The following is a 22,654-nucleotide window of genomic DNA, read 5'->3' as shown; positions in this document are numbered from 1 at the left end:
GCTGGGGGAACAAAATAGTAAAAGTATGTAGTTGCATGTGGCTGTGTAAATAAATATGTGTATGAACAGTCTAGGAAGAATTCCCACTGCCACACTAAAACATTTTATATATATGTTGTCATCGCCTTGTCAAGATCTGGCAATACCACCTTAGTTACATATTACACATCTTATCATTCAGAGGGAACAGAACATTCTGAGTGCGCCTCAGAGTGACATGGAAAAGCTCAAGGCATGGGCTTTTGTTTGTTTGTTTTGAAGCTCTGGTTTCTGATTATCTGCTCAGGATGCCCCAGCTTTTCAATGTTCCCTTTTAAGTCCTAATAATTGCAAAATAATATTCTGAAGATAGCGACAGAGCCAGAAACGCTGATTGCTGTTCACACAATGAAACAAGATGAATGACTTGCCCAACGTCATGCCAGAATTAGCAGAAATGGCAAAAAACACAAAGGAGTCTCCCAAGTGCAAGTCAAGTGCTTTACCCATAGCAATATTCTTACACCTAAAGTGCACGACTAATCTGACCTTGCCTGCTCAGATAATATTTCTAAAGCTGAAGTTCTATTGTGAGAGTTAACATTTCTTCCTATTAATATTTTAAATAGGACTTTACTAATCCAGCCAGTACAATAAACAATACAAATCTTCCTAAAATGTGAATTCTTAACACTTAAGACTTACAATTGCTGGGTAACTTTAAAAAAATCCTGCTTTTATTCAGCTTGGCCTAAAATGAAATACAATAAAAATATTCACTATTTTAAAAAGCCTTGCAGATGAAGACTCTGAATGACTTTAAAATAAGCTCTGAAATGCATGAACTTTTCAGAACTTATTCAAACTTAATCCCCTTAAATATTTGAAGCATACAACATTGCAAACCTGCTGACTTCAGTGTAAAAACAAAGGAGTAGATATATGATGTACTTTTTACTTGTACCCCTCAGCCACCTGTAAAAGGCAAAGACAGATCCAATAGGAAAAAAAATTTAAGGGGAGTTTGCTGCCCTTGAGAGACAGAACTAGAAATACTGAGACATACACAATAGGACAGCCAGATGAGGAGGATGAACCCCAAATCATAGGAACTCCACACCATAAAGCAGGCCAGTAGGACTTCCTTCAGAACATAGCAGTGGATGTTTTTTGAATCTCACAAAAGGTGAAGCTGACCAAGTGGTGGCACACAAATAAGGATATGCAGAGAAAACACTCATTGTGGATGCAGACTGCTCAATGGAACAATGCAGAATATTTTCATCTCTTCTGAGGAAACATGCCTCACCTCTTTTTGTGATACTTATGTCAACTTTGAGCAGTGGGTGAGAAAACCATCTGATCACTGGGATTGTTACACCTGCTGTAGACATTCTGCAGGCTGCACATCAATTTAGTACCTTTCAAAAGGTACTAAATTTGGAAGTACCCCTTTCAAAACCCCACAATGCTTGTAGCGAGCTATTCTGTCAACCCCTGCAGCATCTTTGATTAATATTTCCAATGGGAAAGTTGTTTGCAAAAATACTTTTGTGTTTCAAAATCCCGGTAAGAAGAAAAAAAGGTGTGAAATTAAAGAAGCTTTTAAAGTCCACCAGAAGTATAGACATTAGTTCAAAAACAGATGTGTACTTCTCTGCCCGAACACTTGCTTTGCCTTGTAGAATAAAGACATTGTTTTAGTTGGTCTGCTCTTTGGTGGATTTACAATGTCACAGTATTGTATGTCAAAGGAAAAACAAACAAACACATAATCCTCTGGTAATTCAGGAAATCATCTATAGTTTTCAGGTTTAGGTTTTCAAACTGGATATTTCAGATTCTAATTGAAAGTAGTGCAGCAAATGCAAAACAGAGAAATTCCTTCAGATAACATGTTTACCTGCAACAGCAGATAAGAATATGTGAAAAAAGAAACAGTTTGTTTCCTATTCATGGGGAGATGCACTTACAGTGCCATTTGAAACACTGTCATAAGTACCTTTACACAAGCTAGAGCTTGACTGCTTTCATAAATACACATTTATATTTTTAACTTACACCCAAAGCCCCAGTTTCTGGCTGTAACAGTAGCAATCCACATCAGCACTTTCCACCCTCCAGTAAAACTGAGCAAACACTCCAGCTCCATCACTCACAATCATCTTGGAAGCATATCACAGAATACGCTCGTTGCTTGCATCCAAATTTTGCCTTCCTAAAATAGAATAGCTTGTTCTAGTCATTGATGCAAAAAATACGTTTTTACAACCAACAGTTGTACAGGAACCTTCCAAGCTCTCAGCTGAAATGCTATCACTGGCATTGGCCAGGCAGATACAAGGCAGCGCAAGGCAGAGCTCGACCCGAAGAGCGCAGACACAGCAGACAAGGCAAAACGTGTTCAGCAAGGGGATCTCATTTTCCCCGTGGAAAAGAGAGGTTCAATGAGCCAAGGCAATGCCTGCACAGGTGCAACACAAGCTCACAAGGAGCCTTGAGATCCCACTTTGATAGTTCACGTGTGTCAATCACTGTAAATGTTCCTCCAGGTCAGCAGAGAGTCCAAAATGGAATTCAACTTTCACAAATTCTAATCTTTTTTTTTTAAGTATAAAACTGCTTTTTGTCTCCTTTCCTGTTAGCCACAATAAGAATAAAGCACGGAATAGATGATATGCAGGGGTTGCCCTGAACAGACATCAGAGTAGTTCATCTTGTTCTGTCTTTAGTAGCTGGCAGTGATCAATGTCTCAGAAACGCTGAAAATTAACTTGCTTCTAAATAAGGTTTTGCCTCTTCAGACAAAAATACTTAAAGCAATACAAAAGATTATAAGTGCAATAGGAATAACGTGTCAGTGGGATTCCCACCTATGTTTAAATCTGAATATGAAGATTTCCCGAGTCAGCCTCCCTCAATTTACACATGCACAGACACTCCACATGCATTACTGAAAGGCTGCTTATGAGTATTGGCAGCTACTAATGCAGTTGCATTAAAAAATGCAAGGAAGTAGTTGATGGGAGAGAGAAGGAAAGGATAAAAGGACAAGAAGGAATAACATAAATATAGAAGATGTGATCCCAAGTCCAGTAAAGTCAATGGAATGATTCATACTGATTTCAGAAGTTAGGAGAGACGAAGTCTGCAATGGCAGAAAACAGATTTCAGCCCCAATGGTAGACATGTTTTTCCTCCATAAGTTCTACAACAGAGGCCATGATGTTTTTATCTAAAGGAATCATCTATAACAAGATTGCTATAGCCCATTTTGTTTCTTTTTAAATGGCTCTGGCAGCTTTTCCTAATATGTGATATGGGAAATATTTTGTTTTATTTCCCCCACCTTATCTCCTAAAAAAAGTTTCTATGCAGGTCCACACTCAGGTCTCTCAGACTGTGTTAGTGGCTGCACTATCACAGTCCTTGGGGATAATGAAAATAACGTCAGCTGTGAATTATGTGCCCTGCTTGAGAAAAGGGGCATAAGTGACTACTTTGAAAAACTACTTAGCCTTTCACCACATTCCAGTTAGAGATGAGAAAAGGAACACAGTCAGCAGTCTTTATCCTGATGACCGTTCCAGTAGGAGTTATCACCAAGAAAATAATTAATGCAGGATTAAAGCTCCATTTGAACCCAGCAACACATTCAAATGCACACTATATTCAGACGGTGAGATGGGACAATGACACTTTCTTTCAGATCTTTGCAGAATAGGAAAAACCTAAAGTCTGAGAATATTTCAAGGCTGTCATCAGTCAGCAGCACCAGTAGTCTGCAAAAATACTGTTTTTCATGATATAAAAACCAATGCATCAAAAATTCTTTGTTTTGTCATTGCAAAAACTTCTTGGCTGCACAATTTATGATTAGCACTTAGGAATAAAACCCTGAGCTGTTCTTGACTTTTGATTCCATCTACATGGAGCTCAATAGACTATATACTGCACATGACCAAGCATAACTAAGTTAGGTACTGTGCCCAGCCAAGTTAGCTCTGGCACCCCCAAACCAGTGCCACTTATATCACATAACCAGCAAGAACCTAGAAATCCTATTTTATAAGGAGCATACATAAGCATTTTAACTAGGATTTCATTACCTATTTTGGCTCCAAATATTGTGTTGTGCTAATAAATATAATCTGTCAGCACAGATGGGGAAAAATAAGAACTAACAAGCAGAAATATTTCCCAAATAGTTTAAGGCTAAAGCTATCATTGAAGCTTTCCTTTGCCTTTCTGGTAACATAGATACAAGAGCACTGTCCTGAGGCCTGAGACCAAGTAAATGAAGCTGATGGGAAACAAAACAGCAATATTACAAAAACTTCACCATGGACTGCTTTTTACTATGCACTTTTTACAGACAGAACATCAAACTAGTCCATTTTCTCAGGTACTCTCACCACAACATGGGTACTTAGCAATGCTACGGGATGAACAGCACCAAGGAACACAATTTGCCATTTAGCTACAAACTCCAGAGACAACTCTTGCCTTAAAGCTGCTGCCTCAGGAACTCTTCCAGTTCCTCCCTACCATTATGCCAGATCTCAACATAAATATGCTTGCATGCCAGTACACAAACACACAGTCATTCCATCTCAAAGGTATGGATCTCCATAAATACAGATTTTTGCAACACAGGTACTGTGAAGATAAATGCCATTGCTGGTGTCACATTCAGTCTGGAGGGAATGGCCCAAGACATGGTGAAGAGAGAACAACTGCTTGACAGAAGTACCTGCCAAGTGGCAGTGAACTTCCCTTTCTTGGCTTCAACCCTTGGCAGTTCACAAGCACAAGAAACTGCTGGCATGCAGGTAAAGCCTTCACTGCCCTCTGGAAGCAGTTTCTGCGGCAGAAAAGTAAGTGGAGGGATGGGATGGGAATTTTGTTGGGAATGAGATAGGCAGGCAGCTGCATACACAAAACAGGGTAGTCAGGGGTGGCCAGAAGCACATCTAAGTTGTTTTGGTGAGAAGGTCAAGGACAGGAGGAGAACCTTACACCTGCCCACCTATGAGCTGGTTTAGCTGCCATGAGAGACTCCTCAGCAAACTGTATCAGGATATTCCTGTGTCAACTCACGCTCAGCTTTGTGCCATTTAGACCCAAAACACTTTTAGCCAGGCTACTCTGCCTTTTGCCAATCACACTTTTTAAAAGACACTTGTTTATTTATAAACAGAGGTAGATTACCAAGAAGGATTTGCAGTAACAACTGTGTTTCTGAGCACTTGAAAATTTTTATTCTAAATCTCACAAAACACCTCTCTTCACAGTTTTAAGAAAATTCCAATGATTCTAAAAGAAGCAGACAACAAACATGTGCCTTGCACAGCATTCTACCATTCTTATACTCAATCACAGAGGCAATAATTCATGAAGACCTGCACCAAATCACCAACCACCTCCTACCTTGCCCCTTACTCTTTTGTGCTAGAACAAGTGCTTCCCTCACTCCTGGTGAAATCAATCTCATTCTTTGTCAAGATGCTGGGAATAAGGGGGATCAGTAAAAAGACAGCTGCTAGAAATGGCTTTGAGTCCTTTCAAAAACATTTATGAGGTAGAGATTGGCCTCCTTAGCCCTGTCACGAGTTGCTCCTTAATAAAGTTCAGCTCCTGCTCCTATGTTCTTTGAATCTCTTAGTATTGAAATAGTTTTAAGAGGCAAGGTAAACATTTACATACAAGGAGACAAGCAGTGGAAACGCATCTGGCCTCGTTTTTGTGCAGGTCACCACGTGACAGACCCAGCAGAGATTACTCAGCACTCAGTCATGAAAAACAGAGATCCCTTCAAGGAGCAGCCTTATCAACTGACAACTGTGGACTGGCCAATTGTATTTCATCAATTGCCCATTATTCACTGTAAATGTGTGAAAAATCCATCTGGTTTTATTTCTCTGTATGCACAAGGTATGAAAGGAAACAAAAACCTGTCTAAGCAAAAAGCAAGAGCATGACAAGAATATTGTTATGGCAAGACCTCATTCTCACAGCTCAAACAGTCTCTGTTCCCTCTGCCTCACACAGATGTTTGCTAACACAATAGAAGGTCCCTCTCTCACATCAGATAAACCAAAATACCACTCTGTGATAGTACAAGACAACATAGTGACTGGAATTGAGTAACAGACAGCCTAGAAATCTTTAATTCATCCTGGACTTAGAGTTACTTGTCTCAAACAAGTAACTTTATGGGTAATCAGCCTGTCTACATGAAAAACAAGGAAAGCAGTGCGGGTTTCTGAGCAGGATTTTGGAGGAGGTGAAGGTCTTTACACCAGAAATAGCAAGTCAAAGACTTGACTCCTCAAACACAAAATCAGTATCAGTTGTACTTCTAGCATGGAAAAAGAAAATAATGCAAAATAATAATGCAGGGTAGGACTGGTTTACAACTGAGGAGAATTTGACTTAGCCTGTCTTAGCTACATAGAGCACATGGCCATTGTACCAGGAGGCCTATGGACATACACACAGTACCCGTACCTCAGCAAGAAACACTGACGAAGTTTATTTCAGCTAAAAGCCTATGAGATATGATCAACTTATGTGCAGAGCTATATTAAATATTAAGCCCCGAATGTTTCGGGGTGTGTCCTGCCTGGCTTCGTCTGGCTTCGCTGCTGGACCAAAGGTGGCAGCTGTGGTGTTTTCACCCCAGAGATGCCTCTGGCTGGCTGGGTGCTGCAGCTGGGCGCTCAGAACAAGTCCAGGCAAAATAGGAACTCAGTTTACCTCTGGTGGAAAAGATTCAGACGACGGTGAAGAGAAAAGGAGCGGGTTCTGCCGAGGAGCTTAGATCCAGAGTTTTATTGTAGCATGGTAGATTTCTGAATCTGGCAACAGCTCCAGACAGACAGAACCGAGACAGAACCCCGACCGCATGGTCTCGTGTCCTTTTTAAGCCCCGGGGACAGGGGGAGGGGAGGGACCGTGAGGGCCAACCAGGTGTGAGCAGGGGAAGGGTCAGGGGATGTGGACGCCAGGACAAACCAATGAGCCCAGGCCTGGGGGGGCATCTGCCAATCACACGACGCCTTGCTGGAAGGTACCAGGCAGGAGGGCAAAAGGGGGAGGGGGAAAGGTTGGCATCCTTGAGGGGAATGGGATAGGTGAGACAGGAAATGGCGATACACTGCAACACAGAGCAAGGTAAGAATATTATTTATAGTCCATGCAAGACTCTGAGAATCCTTTTTAGGAGGGGGAAGAGAAAGACATGAAAAAAGCTTCTACTTGGCCACATTTTCCCTTTTCTTCTCAAATGGAATGTTTACAAAATACGTCTTTTAATATGATTTCCAAAATCCTTCCTAAACTACACAATCTAACAGCTATGTGTAGTTTGTCATTACTAGCTTTCTCTTCATACTCCCTTCTTTAAATATTGTGCAAGATTTGGCTGTTGGCTAATATGAGTAAAGTAGCTTTATTGCTGATACAAAAACCATTTCCTAACAGACAAAAGTAATAGGAATTTTGGAATAGGTTCAAAACTGGTCAGACCCTCTTCTTACTAGAAGCTGAATTACTTCTGCATGTTCAGCTGAGAGAAGTCTAGGGAGGGAGATGCTCTGGTACTGAGAACATTTCCAGCCACAGATCATACTCTTCAGTGCAGACCAATTTCACATTGCAGAACGGGCTGAGCGTTCAGGTGGTGCTCAAAACCCCCCAGGAGCACTGAACAAAGAACTGCCTCCCAGTACTACGAAGTTATATTATAAGGAATGAAGCTTTTTACATATCCATGTACAAGGATATGGATATGTAACAAGGGAGTACATCCCCTTGTTATTTTACCTTGCAAACTATATTTGAAGTTACCACTGAATTTTTGCTGTGATGTGAATGGGAAGTGGTTGTAAACAAAAAGGATTCTGCCTCAAAACTTGGGACCAAGCTGGAAACAGTTAGGAACAGGCACCATTCTAGTCATACACCACAAATATTTACTCCCTTATGTGAGCTGAGAGTGTGACACACAATCTCTAATAGTTTGTGGTCCCCACAAAGAGATTGCAACTTCCTGAACTAAAATACTAATTTAGAGTTAGACTTTTCTTCACACCATGACTCCTCTGCTCTTTCTGGGAATTATGGAGATTTTAAAATATTACTAATTCTCACTAGCAGATGGTAGTAGCACTTTGTCAGAGCATTATTACATTTAAGTTAACACTTCGGAATTTTAATGCAATGGCTCCATGACTTACTTCTCAAACCCTTCCATAAAAGGGCCATTTCAAAGCTTACATCTACAACCGCTGCCATCCCTCTGGCTTCCATCCATTTTAAGAAGTGGCCTTTGAAATAGCAGTATTAAAAAATGATAAAATACTTTCATATCCTAAATGGTCAGGGGGAATTTGTGAAATGAACCGCAACAAGAAACCTCTGTTGTATTACTAAAACAATGCCGACAACAAAATACATCTCCGTGGTCCCTACTCCTGAATCTCTTTTAAAAAACCCAAATGCTGGTTACTTCTGAGGAGTAGACATTTGTTTACTCATTGCAGATGCCTGGAGGTGAGAGCAAAAGAAGTTGGCACACGCTTATTCTGAAGGGAGGATTAGTCACAATGAAGGGATGAGGGCATCGGGGATGTTTCCAACAGCTTCCAAAGCTCCAACACCAGAAATTTCAATATTCTACTTGTTACTCCAAGTTAGTGGTACAAAATGATGCAAGGACCTTGTTTATAGAAAGTTAGCCCCTCTCTGCCTTTCATGTTGTCTATGGAAGTCTGTAAACCTAGTATTTTCTGAAAACACTTGTACTCCTTACTTGACACAATACAAAGAGCCAATTAATTCTAGCCTCAGGGACATTTGGCAGTCTTACAAAAAATGGGGGGGAAAATGCATCCCTTTAAAAAATGCTAAAAAAACTCCAACCCCACAGTACTTTAATGAACAGACTTTTTTTTTTCTTTTTTTTTTTTAATTACTAAATCCTGAGAAGATGATTTTCAGCAATAGCAGTTCCAAATGCTATCATTATCTACCTTTCCCCAAGGAAGTATTTACTTTGCAATTCCATACATCATTCCCTGTTATTAGAGGTCATTGTTCTCAAACAGAAAAATATTCCCAATTCTTAATGTGTCTCACTTATAGGAAACACAAGCCATTGGCTGTGCCTTCGCTGCCTTGAATGGGGGTTGGACAAGGTTGATGTTGACAGAAAACCAGACCAAATGAGGACATATGCCACGAGATAAGTGTGAAAGGAGATCCACTCACCACTCTGGAGCTCCACTGAAGAAAGGTGTAACTTTGAAAGCGAGCTATGCAGCTATTTGAGATGAGGAGAAAGCTAGCACTCGCCCCCTCATTCCGTGGAAGTCACAGCAGGCTGGGCATCCAGAAGCAGGCTGCATTATTGACCCTTTCCTCCCTCCCTAAATTAGGTCAAAAGTCAATGGAGCAGAAGCTGTGGCTGTGTGCACCCCTTCCTCCTACTCACCAGCCACAGAAGCTGAGTTTAAAAGGAGGCATGGCACAGACCTGCCTATGAAAGTAAACGCTGAGAGAGTGTCAAGGCACAGGAAGGTACAATACACTCAGAGTTACCCTGGGTGGAGAGGAGTGGAAGCTGACACTTCAGTACTCATTGTCTGCATCTGTGCACAATGGCATTAGACAATAAAAAGGTAAAATGGATCTTATTTCTCTGCCAAGTAACAAGGTACAATTATTGGCTGAAAAAACCCAAAAAATTAAGATCTATCCCAGAAATGAAATGGTTTATGGTAAAACTATAGAGACTAGACAAGGAGAAACAATCCTATTTTCTAATCTGTAATTTAGTTTCTTTAAAACTTAATATTATCTTCCAGCTATATTGTTCTCAGAGCATCATTTGCATTGTATTACTAAGCTTTTCAGTAATATTTGTGCCATTCCAGTCCCTTCTTCCTCTGGATTTCCCAACTTTTCTCATATGCTTATACATATACCTCCCCTACAAGGCCTGCCCCAAACATAAAGCCCAGTCTCCAAACCAGGTAACATTTCCTGCTATTCCCTGAAGGTATCCTGCACTGCCCATTACTCATGCTAACCCCTCCAAATGTTTCCTGCGTCCCTCCACCACCCAGCCAACTCCCACCACTGCTGAACACAACTCTCCAATTGTTCTCCAAAGTTCCCACATAGATGGCATCACCAGAACATTCCCCACAGCAGTCCTGCTCCTGGAGCAGTTCTGTGGCACAGAACATGTTTTTTTCCTGTCCACTGCCTTCAGCCCTTTTATTTAACACAGGGCCTATACTCTTTGCAAGGCTGTCAAAAATGGGAGAACTTTTTCAAGTAAATGAGCATGTATCTCATGTATCAAATTTCTCATGTATCTCCAGGATGCAATCCAATTCCAGAACAGGAGAGCTACTTTGAGGAGCTGGATAATAATTTCCCTAGATTATTTCAATAATATTTCCACAGCAATACAAAAACTTCACGGGACTACCAAAGGAGGCTGCAGATAGTTTCAGAATTGCTGACTACATTTATATAATCTCTTTTAAACAAAGTGGGGAATTTTGCTACATATATTGTTCCACTTTCCAAAAAAGGGGTGTTTTCTTCCTACCTAGTCTTCCAAAATTGTACAATGAAATATTTGTCTAAGTGAGACAGAGAGTGAGAATAGGCATAGGCATTACTCCTGTACTAGGTAAACCCAGAGAGGAGCATGGGGGCAGCTGATGAGGTAACAATTGCTTCTATTTGGCCCATTTTATCAGTGCTACTGGCAATAACATATTGTAGGTAATAATTACAAACACATTGCTGCCCTTCATTTTATGTCAGCTCTTTCACCTCACAGCCCCAGATCAGGAACTTTTGATATCAGCCAGGCAGCATCTGCCCTCACAGGACATCCCTGTAGACATTCCCACCTGCTTTCATCCCCTTGTACCCAAAGTGATCCCTCACAAACATCAATGAGCGAATCTGCCTCTCAAAAGACAGAGTCTCCAGGTGTACAAACTGAGCTGCAGAGAGATCCAACCCTTCTCTTTCACTTCAGCTTCAAATCTCCTGACAGCCAACTTTTTGTTTCATATTTGTACAGCTTCCAGCACAGTGAGGGGGCCAATTCATTACTTGTATTCACGTTATGACTTCCTGCCTGCAAGCAAAAAGGCTCCCAAATCTTCATGTTGTTACCTAGGGTGGAACGTAATGCCATCCCAAATTAAGGAAAAATCCAGTCAAGTATTTTCAATAGTCCTTCTGATTAATGAAAAAGTGTGTATTTATATATTGTAGATACATACATTAATACATACTCCAGTGCTTGCTACAGCTAGAACAGCTCCAGAATAATAATGTTAAGATATTTAAAGATATTTATAGCAAACGCATTAGTGGATATACTTCAATACTGCTTCAGCATATTTATTCACAAAGAGGAAAGCCAAAGGAAGACTACCTCTAAGAATTATAACCTACTTTTTGAGGTGTATTTGACCTCAAAAGAGGTCAAGTAAGTGGAATTCCAGAGAAATTTCCAGAGAAAAAACAGTTTTATTCGAATAATAGATATCTGTGTTATGGCATGTTTAACTTTTTCCTTACTGGACATTAAAAGCAGATATTTAAAAGCATAGAACACAATGACCATCACAACATCTTGCCATGAGCCTGGAATATGAGAGAGAAATAAACTAACAGAAACAGTGAAAGAGAGCAATAAATGTATTTTAATATGACCTAAAACAGCTATCACTCTTACTTCTATTTAACAATGCAAGCCCACACTGCCACTACTCTACAGTGGCTTCACTGAGCAAGAACTGTGTCTTTTCTACTGCCTTCTTCCCTTTGACAACCCTCCAGTACATGAAATGGTTTTTAAATATTTCTCCAATGTTTAAGTTGAACACTATAAAGATTGCAAAAAGGCAAAGGATAAACAAAAAGAAACATCCTTGCTTAGTAATACTTGGTCTAGAGATACCCCCACTGTGTGCTTTCAGCCCAGCCAGGCAAGTTTTAATACTGACTGTAATCAGTGAGATAACTCTGCAGTGGTGTCTTGGCACCTGAGAAATAGAACTGACATCTCCAAAACATCCCAAAGGCTCAGGAGCCTGAGCTTGACTGAGTTCCTGCATGCTTTAAAACCAAAGCAAGTCTGTCATCAGGTTTGGGTCCCAAACACAGATCTGGAGTTGGCATCCCAAGGCAGGGAAGCCCACCCTGTGCAAAGTTACATTTCTCTATTTCAAAACAGGCTTGCAAAATTGATATATCTGTGTACGTTAAAATTTGGCATAGCAAATCCAAGCCTGGCATTCAGGTCTGCTGTTCTGCCATCCTCTGCTCTCTCCAGAGCTCTCATCTGGAGCTGCTTTCCACAGCACTGGAGCGGTGCTATTTGATTTTGATTTATCGCAAGTGAATTATTATAATGAAATCACCAACTCGATTTAAGCCTGTGAGAAAGATATGGTTGGACTAACAAAAAATTGTTCTGCAAAACAAGCAATTACTGTCAGGTTCACTGGATATTGGCCTTAGCAATCCAACTGATTACAGAAAGTTAATGTTTTAAAAAGCAATGAAAAAATAAGGTATTAAATCCTTTAAATCTGCATGAAAGGCTCCAAGAGGAATTTTACAGTTATTTTCACTGCATATTTTATTAGATATGTGATATTTTATTCATGGGTAAAGCAAATATAACAATTAGGAATAATTAGCATTTCAGCACAGAGTGTTATCTACTACATTAAAATACCCATATAACTCCTCATTTAAATTCTTATCCTGACATTTTTTTCCCTTTCTGGTTCAGGACTTTTCCATTGAGCATAGCATTTACAGGAACATTATACAGCTCCCAGAGAAATAGAAACAGACAGAACTAGTGGCTTTTGCCTTTGATATCTTATTTTCTTCCCCTCCTTCCATTTTTACTCATTTTCTTTTTCAATTTCCTCTTGAGTATAGAGCTTGTCACATAAGCCCAGCACAACTTCCGAGTAACTTTTTCCCTTTCATCTTTTCTTTTCTACCCTACTCCCCCACATCCCACAACTAATGTGTATAATGGAAATCTACTTTACATCCAGCCCTGCTCTTACAAATCCATCAGTTTACAGTTGACTAAAACTAGAGTAATAGTCTCTGTACCTCTTCCACCATAACTTTAGTGCTACACAGAAATGCTGTAGTTACTCTATTATCCTTTCTCATTAAGTGTCACTTTTTATGAGCACTTCTCTTTCTTCTTCTTTTTTTTTTTATATTATTTAATGCAGCACTTACAGCTCTCAGAATATACCTTCCTTGAGCTTTTGTGGTGAGTCCCAGACCAAAGCAGGAAGAAGTCTCTCCAGCTGAAGTGCACTCCACGGTACAATACAGAACATAAAATACCTCCTTCTCTGAATTAAGTATATTATCACTGAAACTAGGACATAAATTCTGAACCTTACAAAATTACAGCAGTGCACAACATCAAACGTGCTCCCTTGCCAGATTTCAGAACTGTCTTCCAAACACCAGCACATTTCATTTACTAACCTTCAATTTCAGCCTGTGTCCTGCCTGTTAGAGAGATCACTTACAACTCTCCAAGTCACATAAGCCCTTATTAATTATCGTGGTTGCAGGCACAGGAGAATCTTTCCCTTAAATCCATCAGTTCTCACAACTTCTTGGCCAACAACAACCAGAAACCAAAGTTTGACACTTGTATAGAAGAATAGCAGAGGAAACTACCCTGATGGTGCTCCTGGGAAATCCAGAAAGATACAGCAAGAAAGACACATATTCCTGACTCACTCTTCCTTCCATTTCAGTCTAGATGTTTAAATTACCATGACAATAACACACAACTATATTCTGCCTCTGTAGTGGCTGACAACAGCACTTCCTCTTGCCCAGTGCTGCATCAAATGCCCAAACCAGCTAAAAGCTGGCCCAGAAGGCTTTGCCCAGGCCTTCCTTACCTGATGCTGAGGATGGATTAACCATCACTCCATCAAACTGATCCAACATGCATTTAGCACACATCCCATGCCACATGTCACACTGCACCCCCTCAGTATTGCACCTTTTCCAACGCAGCCTGCCAGCCTAGATGAGCCAAAGCCATGGTCAACATTACTCCAAAAAAGGCCAACACAGCTCATTTTGGTAACTACTGCAAGCAACAGGACAGGAGCTACGTCCTCATGGACATAATACATGGTGCAGGAGGGTAATGTAGCACCAGAGAAGGAGAGGAAATGCATCTGTGTGCAGGAAGCCCTGTAGGAAGCCAGTGGCTACATGGCAAGCCTGGGGTACAAAATGCATCAAAGAAACATGAGCTGTGATGAGCAGCTCCCAGCCACTCTGTCAGGGTGCCAGCAACCTGCCTGCTGTGCTTTACTCCTGGGCTGTGACAGTCATGCTTGTCTCTTGGCACTTCGAGGTAGCACAAACTTTTTCTGGGGCTCTCATAGATGGGTGTGAGCACGAGCAGAGCCATGACCTGGACTGTAAGGTTTATAGGATGCACAGGTGTGGAGCTGCTTTGACACACAAGCCAAGCCTGATTCTCAAATCAAGGTTTTCTTCAAAATTTCACCAGCTTAGATAACAACTGACTTCTTCTGGAATTCAAATCTAACTGAAAAAAGAAAGTGACAACTGAATTTGCAGATGCAGAAAGGTATCTGAATTTGCCTCATTACTAATGTATCACCTGAAATCAATCTTTGGCACATACTATGTTTCATAATATATGTGCAAAACATGTTCTCAAAGTTTGATCATTTTCATATAATTGCTCAAAATATTAGAATACTATTTCCTTTTCTCATTCGTCACTTGTAAGTCCAAACATCAATGGTAATACCTGTGCCTACTAAGTTTTTAAACACTGAAGATATAAAAAAAATATGTTTGGAGTGTGTGTAGATGGAAAGAGTGTTACCATCTTCTCATATATAAACCAGTTAATTAAGAAAATTTATTAGAAACTAATAGCCAAATATAACTACGCTTTCACATAAACTGTTTTTAAAACCATTTTTTACTGTGCTGAAAAAAAAATGAAGCAGTAGAGTAGCAGTAACAAAGAGTGAAAATACAAACCTCAACTCAAAAGGGAAAAGCCTCCAATAAATTTCAGCCAAAACCAGGCTGTCATGGCAGATTATAGATAGCTATATATCAAATGGAAGAAAATGATGTAAGTTCAAGTCTATATCTAGGGAGTAACCTAATGGCTTCCAGAAGTCATCTCTTGCCAATACCACTTGCTTTCCAGGGCCAGGGAGTGGAAGAGAACCATACTTAATGCCTTTGTTCATTAAGTTAAATGAACCTTAGTTGGTAGGTTTATGTAGTCACAGTCTTGAAAGATTTTTCTCCAGTGTGTTTTTTCAAAGATGGCATTGTGAGAATAAAGGCTCAGTGCATCCATAAGTAGTCATGTGAAAGCACAGAGCAGCAGCAGTGATTGCCATGTCAGACATTTGTTAGGGCACCACTTGAAAACGGATGGCTGATTTTTTATTTTTTTTTTACTCTGCCTTTATCAAGGACAAAGAACCTGATATAACACTACTAAGAGTTATTTAAGAACATGAAAAGGAGCTGCCTGCTGCAGTCAGCAATCCACAGGCTCAGTTTAAAATCTTCCAAAGTCAACTTAGCCACTCACCTGGATTATGACAGACTCTGGATCAGGCCCTGATGATGACTAAGAAACACTCCAGAAAGCAGTGACACCTAATGGCAAACATGCCTTTGGATGATGGCAAACCCTAATCTATGGTGTGCAAAGTCATCCCTCTTCAGCTACAGAGTAACTACCACACATTACAGGGCCTGAAGCGCTGCCACAAATCCAAGCACCTGGGAAAGTGTTTCAGAAATAAGGAACACAGAAGCAGAGAGTTTGTCACGCAGGCTGAGCATTTAAGCAGAACGTGGTTACTAATAGAGCTCCTGGCTGCTCAGCCCCAGCACAGTGGGTTCCAGGTCCTCACTCAGAGGTGTGTTTAAAATAAGCAAGTAACCTTCTCACATCTTAGAGCAGGGACAACAGGGACCTGAGTGCACCCCTGCAGACTCTACAGGCACACAGAGATTTATTTGGTTTTAATAAATCTGTTTTGCTTGCTTCTCTTGTGCTTTACAAATGTATGTGAGAGTACTGTAATGAACAGTTGGTGGCGTGCACTACATACCTCCTAATGAGGCTTCACCAATAGCACAGCAAATTAAATTCCTATTACCAATTCAGAACACAACCCCAGCTGTACTGTAGCACATCAGCTTACAAGAAGAAATGAGACAGGCATCCCACCAAAGAACAAGAATCCCTTTCCTTTTTACAGAAAAAAATACATTTTCGTCACCACCAACATCCAGAGAAGAAACAAGCAATAGACCCCATGCTGGAATTGCCTTGATATTATTAACCATGGTACAGAAGAGCTTAAAGGTGTGAGCCAAAACTCGGGACCCAGCAATGCTGGGAACTTGTCCAACAAAAGGAATGCAGCAGTCCTGGCCTACAAAGCTGAGAGGAGTAAGGTAAGGGCAGAACTGATTTTCTTTCTCAGGAAGAAAAACTTTTATCTATAAATATATTAAAACCAGATGTATATGTAGAAGCATATATAATACATAGCTATATCTATTTATGAAATTTCCATTAAAAAAAGCCAAGGGCAGTACACAGTTGACTGTGTATGACTAAAGTTAATGATAAACATAAAAACCAACTTGAGGTAATCCAGGAGGCTGAACTAGATCAGCCTTCAAAAATCCTGTAGAGTGTTTTTTCAGCAAAAGTTTTGTACCACACTATGTGCCTGCTGCCCTGGGTGATTTTGCAGCACCCAATACACATATATCTGCCTATGTGTTTCTAGAGACACAATAGGAAATCCATAAGCATGAACAGATGTATTACTGTGAATTTATCAAGGGAAAATAAGGAGCACAAAGTACAAAATATAAAAGCATGAGACTATCAGCAGTAGAAGATACAAAGCATAGGCAAATTGTGCGGTTGACAAGGAACGCCATCTAATCCCTGCTTAATTAAAACACTGTTCTAAACTCCTGTTTAGGGAGTGGGGAGTGTGGGACGACTGATGTATGAAGGAAATATCAGGCAGCGTGGCTAATCTCAAAGACTTGGGAGCTTTCGAGCTACATAAATCAGAGCGACTTTTTGAATAGCCTCATAAAACACAGAATCATTACCATTCCACTCACGACTTTCAGATTCTTCCTAGAGCATACAGATCATTAGGAAACTTCTAAGCAATCAAGTAATGTGGGACTGATGAAATTACTCAATCAATGCATGGGCTGAGAGAAGCAGCATAATACAGGATTGCACAGTTTTGACATGGTAACCCTGCCCCTTTCTTTTTTATCTAAGGGTAAGGAAAATTATAGTGGAGTCGATTCATTTCACCATTTTCACAAGAGTGCTTAATGTAGTCTTTCTGAACTGCCAGTTCCTATTTATAATAGCAGGGCAGCAGAAACGTACAGACTATAAGCAGCTCTACCAATGTTTAAAATATGATACAGGAAAACCTTTCTTTTTAAATGTGCACATGTACATATGCACAGACCTCCTCTAGAGCTGAAAACCAGAATCTGTACACAGAAGACAGGAATATGAAAAGGCATTATCATAGATACCAGTCACTGTATCCCTCCCACTGACATCACCAAGTCCTTAATGTCTACTCACTAAATGGTAACATTTTTTGGCATTGTCTAAGAGAGGACTGATAAAACACTTTGAGACAGAAAGCATCCTTTTACAGGAAACGCATAAAATAAAACATAGGCAAGCAAGAGAGTTTGTGCATTATGTTGAAAAAAGTATGTACTATTAGGAAAAGGGTATGCACAGGTTATTCTTATGTTATTTCTTATGATCATCTGCCCCTCTCAAACATGGGAAAATATTTTCCACTTGAATATCTTAGCACTGCAGAACGAAAAAAAGATAATGCATTTATTCTGTCTGTTGCCTAAGGCATCAGAACTACCACTGGTAGTATTTCTTTTCCCTTGAACTGAGCATTTTGGTTTTTTCTTTGGCTTTTTAAGTTCTTCTGTAGTTAATTTCTTCATAGAGTACCCTGCTACTGTTTTTTCTCACTCATTTAAACAAATACAGTTTATTACTTATGCCTAAATATTTATATTTTATACATAAATGTATTTTATTCAAGTGGAAGAAAGCAAAAAGGGACCAGAAGATCAGGTCACAAAATACAGTGGTGTTATTTGGGGCCAAATTTTCATCTGTGAGCTGTACAACTTGGAATATTTAGCTGGGTACTCATTTACTGTTAGTTCTGATTTCAGGTAATTTATTTTCAGAGTACTCATTTTAGTAGATGTACAGCTCTGTGTACCAGTTATATAGTTTGCCATTTTCATGGCAGCAGAAAGCAGTCTATAAAAAGAGCTAATCCCCTTGTCAACTGTACTAATTGTCTCTCAAGACAAATTGTGCGAGAAGCAACTGCTTTGGTTCTGCTAGTTTGGGTTGTTGGGGTTTTTTTTTGCTTTCAGTGAGAATTCACTGCGTTGATCACTAACAGCATTATTGAAAAAAATAATTAAAATGTGTTGCATTTATCAAATAAAATTAATAAATCAAATAAATTTTCGTTAACACGAGGGGAGAAAAGCTGTCGTCTCCCCTGACGGCAGTGCAAAGGCACACGGCTTTCCCAGCAGCGCTGCCTTAGCCAGGAGGATGGGCGACAGTGGATTGCAAAGAAACTCCTGATATGCTGCACAGTCAAAATTTCCCCCCAAATCCTAGGATGTAACCGTTTGTTACAAGCTCTTAGGAAAGAAACCCTAAGACGTAACTGTCTCCTAGTGTCGCTTTAAGAGTCTGCAACTGGGAAGAATTTTAAAAGTCCTTCTCCCTTTAAAAGGAGGGCATAGAGCGCTACCTCCCCGTGCAGTATTTGCTGCTCCAGTCTCACACAACCAAAAGGACTGACCCCTGTAAAGTTGCGGTACCTAAGGGCAGCGCTGGCTTCTGGGCTTGGGGACAGCTACACGGAGGGCTGGCGCACCGCTGCCCCAAAATCGCTCCTGCGGGAAAGCTCCTGACGGCCGCGCTTTCCAAACGCTCTCCCCGCTTCCCCTTGCACAGAAACCCGCTACGGATCCCCACGACAAGCACCGGCAGACATATTTATAAAGCCAACCCCGGGGAGAGCGGCAGCTGCCCCACAGCCGGGGCCGGCACCGCCCCAGGACCCTCCCCGAAGCCCCGGCGGGACCCTGCCCCGAAATGCCCCTTCCCCGGGGCAGCGCGGCGCCGGCCGCCCGTCCTCCCGCCCCCGCTCCGCCTGCGTGCGGTGCCTGCAGATGGGCGAGCGGCCGCGGGGGAAGCGCCCTCCTCTCCCTCCCAGCGCATCCCCGGCCGGCGCAGGGGGCCGCCCGCTCTCGCCGGCCGCGGGAACCGAGCGCCGCTCGCCAGCGCTTCCCAGGGATGCGCCCGCCGAGAGGGAGGGAGGGAGGGAGGGAGGGCAGCCGTGCCGGAGAGGGCTCGGGATAACGGGGAACGAGGGGGCACGGGCGGCGGGCAGAGCGGGCAGCGCCGTGCTCCGGCGTCAACCCGAGCTGCCCCCTGCCCTTCCCGGGGCGGAGGGGAGGCCGCTGCCCTTGCCGGGAGCGGCGGCTCCGGGAGGCGCAGACGGGGCCGGGGAGTGGCGGGCGGGCAGGGGGTGCCGGCCGGCCGGAGCCCCCCGCCCCCGCCCGCGGCAGGGGAAGCGCTCACGTTGCCAAACCACCTGTTCCGCCGCGGGAGAGGAAGGCGGGAGGGGGGTGTGAAGGAAGGAAAAGTGCGCGGGGTGGGGGCTTCGCGTGGCTGTCACCCTGGTGTGAGGAACACGGGGAGGCGTGGGGTGTCCCCCGGCCGAGGGCGAGCCGGGGCAGGCGGAAGGCAGGCTGGAGCTGAGGGGCGGCGGGGAGGAACCGGGGAAGTGCCCGAGCCCTGGGCGCCCCCATCATCAGCCTCATCAAAACCTCAAGGTCTAAAGCACGCACATACCCTGCCGCCAAGAAACCTTTACACAGCGCGGTAGGGGAAAAAGAGGACGCCTGAGGTCCTGGTGGAAAGCAGTCATAAGAGAGGACTAAACAACAAGAAAAAGCAAGCGAGGAAGCGATAAAAGATAATGGGGGCTACGGGGGGAGGGGGGAAAGCCTTCCAAGAGAGGAAAGGTTGCAAAGGAGAGCTGGAAAAGTGTCCAGCAGCACCAGCAGGCGCAGCACCCCCTTACCGATATGAATGATTGAATCTGCAATCGTCGCTTTCCAGGTTCGAGTCCAACAGACGGACACGACCAGGATGAGGGAGAAAACTTCCATCTCCTCCGGAGGTCCAGGCTTTATAACAACAGATCTCTTCGCCAAACGGTGCTGCCGCGGAGGACAGCGCAGCGCAGGAAGCCCAAGAGTTTGAGGTGCAGCCGGAGGAGCGTGTAAATCCCGATGGCTGGCGCAGAGCCGCGGCTGGTCAGGGAGCGAGCCCGGGGCTCCGAGCGCTTCTCTCCTCGGCGAAACCCCGCGTCACTTCGCGGGGCTCCTGGGCAGCACCAGAATTGCTGGGAGCGCCGGCAGCAAATCCATCCAGCCCGGGCGCCGCCGCGGGCAGCAGACGCCTCTGCTGGTCAGACAATCCCCATCCTTCCGCCGGGTCCAGGGATCCGCTCGGTCCCGCTGCTGCACAGCAACTTCCAACCCACACCACGCACACGCTCACACACAGACACAGACACACAGACACACACACGGGCAGACACGCACACGCGAGCAGACACCCACAAACCCTCTTGGCCAGAGAAGCCCCAGGAGCCCGCAGCAAATAGCTCGCCTTCAGCGAGGTGGGAGGAGCGGGCGACCGAGGGAGCAGGCGATCCCGCTCCCAGCAGCCAGATTCCTGCAGGAAAAGCCTCCCCGGAGGCCAAAAAACAAAGTGAACTTCAAGGTAATGCAGATAGTAATGCAGCGATTTCCCCCCACCCTTCGCTCAGAAAAATCGCTTCCCACAACTGGAGGAAAAAAAAATAAATCTGCCAATGGAGCCCAGCGTGCTGTCTCTGTCGCGCAAGGTGGTGGTTGGACAGGGCAGAAGCGAGAGGAGGAGGAGTACCCGGAGCGAGGCAGAGGAAGGCAGATGATGGTCTGCAGGTTGCTTTTGGATCTTGCTTTGCTGGTGGGATGCAGAGAGAGCTGGCAGCTCCAGCACCAGCCAGCACGTTGCCTAGAAATGGATCACCTAGGAGAAGGAGAGAGAGCGAGAGATAAGTGCTATCAGCCAGAGAGGGAGAAACAGAGAGAGCGAGCGAGTGAGAGCGCTTCTCTCTAATAACCACCTCCTCCCCCTATCTGCAATACAAGGGAGAAACAATATAGAACCCTCGTCTCCCTTGAAATCTTCAGCTGGGACTAAGGAACAGACATAGGCAAGAGTGCATCCAGCCTAAAAATACATCGGGGGAGGGGGGAGAAAAAATCTTTTTGAAGTGTTATGCTCAGTTTAAAATAATTAAAAAAAAAAAAAAAACCAAAACCACCCCATTTATTTAACCTTGTAACTCCACTGTGGGGATCAAGTTCAAAGCTAGATGGGTACTTCTGCTTCTCAGTCTTTGACAACTGAGTCAGGGACATTACTTGAAGGGGAAAAGGAAAAAAATAATCAGGGACACCTGGCCTCTAGGGGAAAATGAAGACCTAAAAATCTATTAATATTACTTTAATTATCTATGTTCTTGATAGAATTTTGCACAGCTCTTTAAAGCAGTGAATTAGCTTTTTTCTTCCTCTCTCTTTAGGTAATGGAGAAATTTCTATGGGAAACATTTAGAGCACACTTTTCATGCTCAGGGTTCTATGAATTCATTAACCGATTAATCCTCAGACTTCTCGTGCTGTAGTTAAATACATTATCCCCATTACACAGACAGAGAATTGTACAGAGAGGTTAAGTATGTTCCTACAAAACAGTCTAAATCCCCACTTTATGTCTTAATACACTTTTTTCTGACTTTGATTTTTCTAGTCCCACCAGAAACAGGAAGGAGAAATCAAAGAATTGCTCATAACATAGCAGTTTATATCCTAAACTCACACAAACCATTGATAAGTCCTGGTAGTCAACAGATCAAAAGGTTGATCAACCCATTTTCTTCAGAAGGAATCTCTTTTGAAGGCATCTTCTTAGTTATAACACTTGTTAGTTCATCATACCCAACTTGTAAATTTCTCCTCTTTCTCCTGACTTGCGTATGTCTTCTTTCAGCTGTGGGACTGGTTGGCAAAAACAGTTGTATGCCTATAAAATTTAAGGATTTAGTTCAAGAGGGAGAAATAAGCTTTTCAAGAAAAGCTAAACTAAACCAGTGGCAAGATAATTGACTCTACCAAAAGAAAAACAAAAACAAGCCAAAGCAAAGTAGCCAACACCACCAAGAAAAAGCACCAGCAGCAGTTTTGACTTTGCTTAGGTCCACCTTGGCAGGAGAGAACTTCTCTATAAATGGTAGCACCCAAAATGCTTTAAGCCCAATCCAAAGCACAAGTCAGGGCTCATCTTTTCACAGGTTAGAATGGACTCTCTCTTTTC

The 22,654-nt window shown here is 42.7% G+C and overlaps 1 protein-coding gene across 7 annotated transcripts in view; it reads right to left on the bottom strand.

The window, feature by feature from the left end:
* GRID2 (glutamate ionotropic receptor delta type subunit 2) overlaps positions 1-20,494 on the bottom strand; it is a 681,787-nt gene extending 661,293 nt beyond the window's left edge. For all 7 annotated transcript variants that reach the window (XR_011679913.1, XR_011679915.1, XR_011679917.1 and 4 more), the window contains exon 1: positions 20,307-20,494. Coding sequence is in view for 2 of the 7 variants with exons in the window: in XM_071431643.1 (XP_071287744.1) it covers positions 20,307-20,394 (88 nt within the window). In the remaining 5 variants the exon portion in view is untranslated. The remainder of the gene's footprint in view (positions 1-20,306) is intronic.
* Between the last annotated feature and the right edge of the window lie 2,160 nt (positions 20,495-22,654).

The sequence above is a fragment of the Agelaius tricolor genome, unplaced genomic scaffold (assembly GCF_023055355.1).
Source record: "Agelaius tricolor isolate 1412-34295 unplaced genomic scaffold, bAgeTri1.0.p SCAF_8, whole genome shotgun sequence".
Taxonomy (NCBI): Eukaryota; Metazoa; Chordata; class Aves; order Passeriformes; family Icteridae; genus Agelaius; species Agelaius tricolor.
This window is presented reverse-complemented; position numbering and strand designations above follow the sequence as displayed.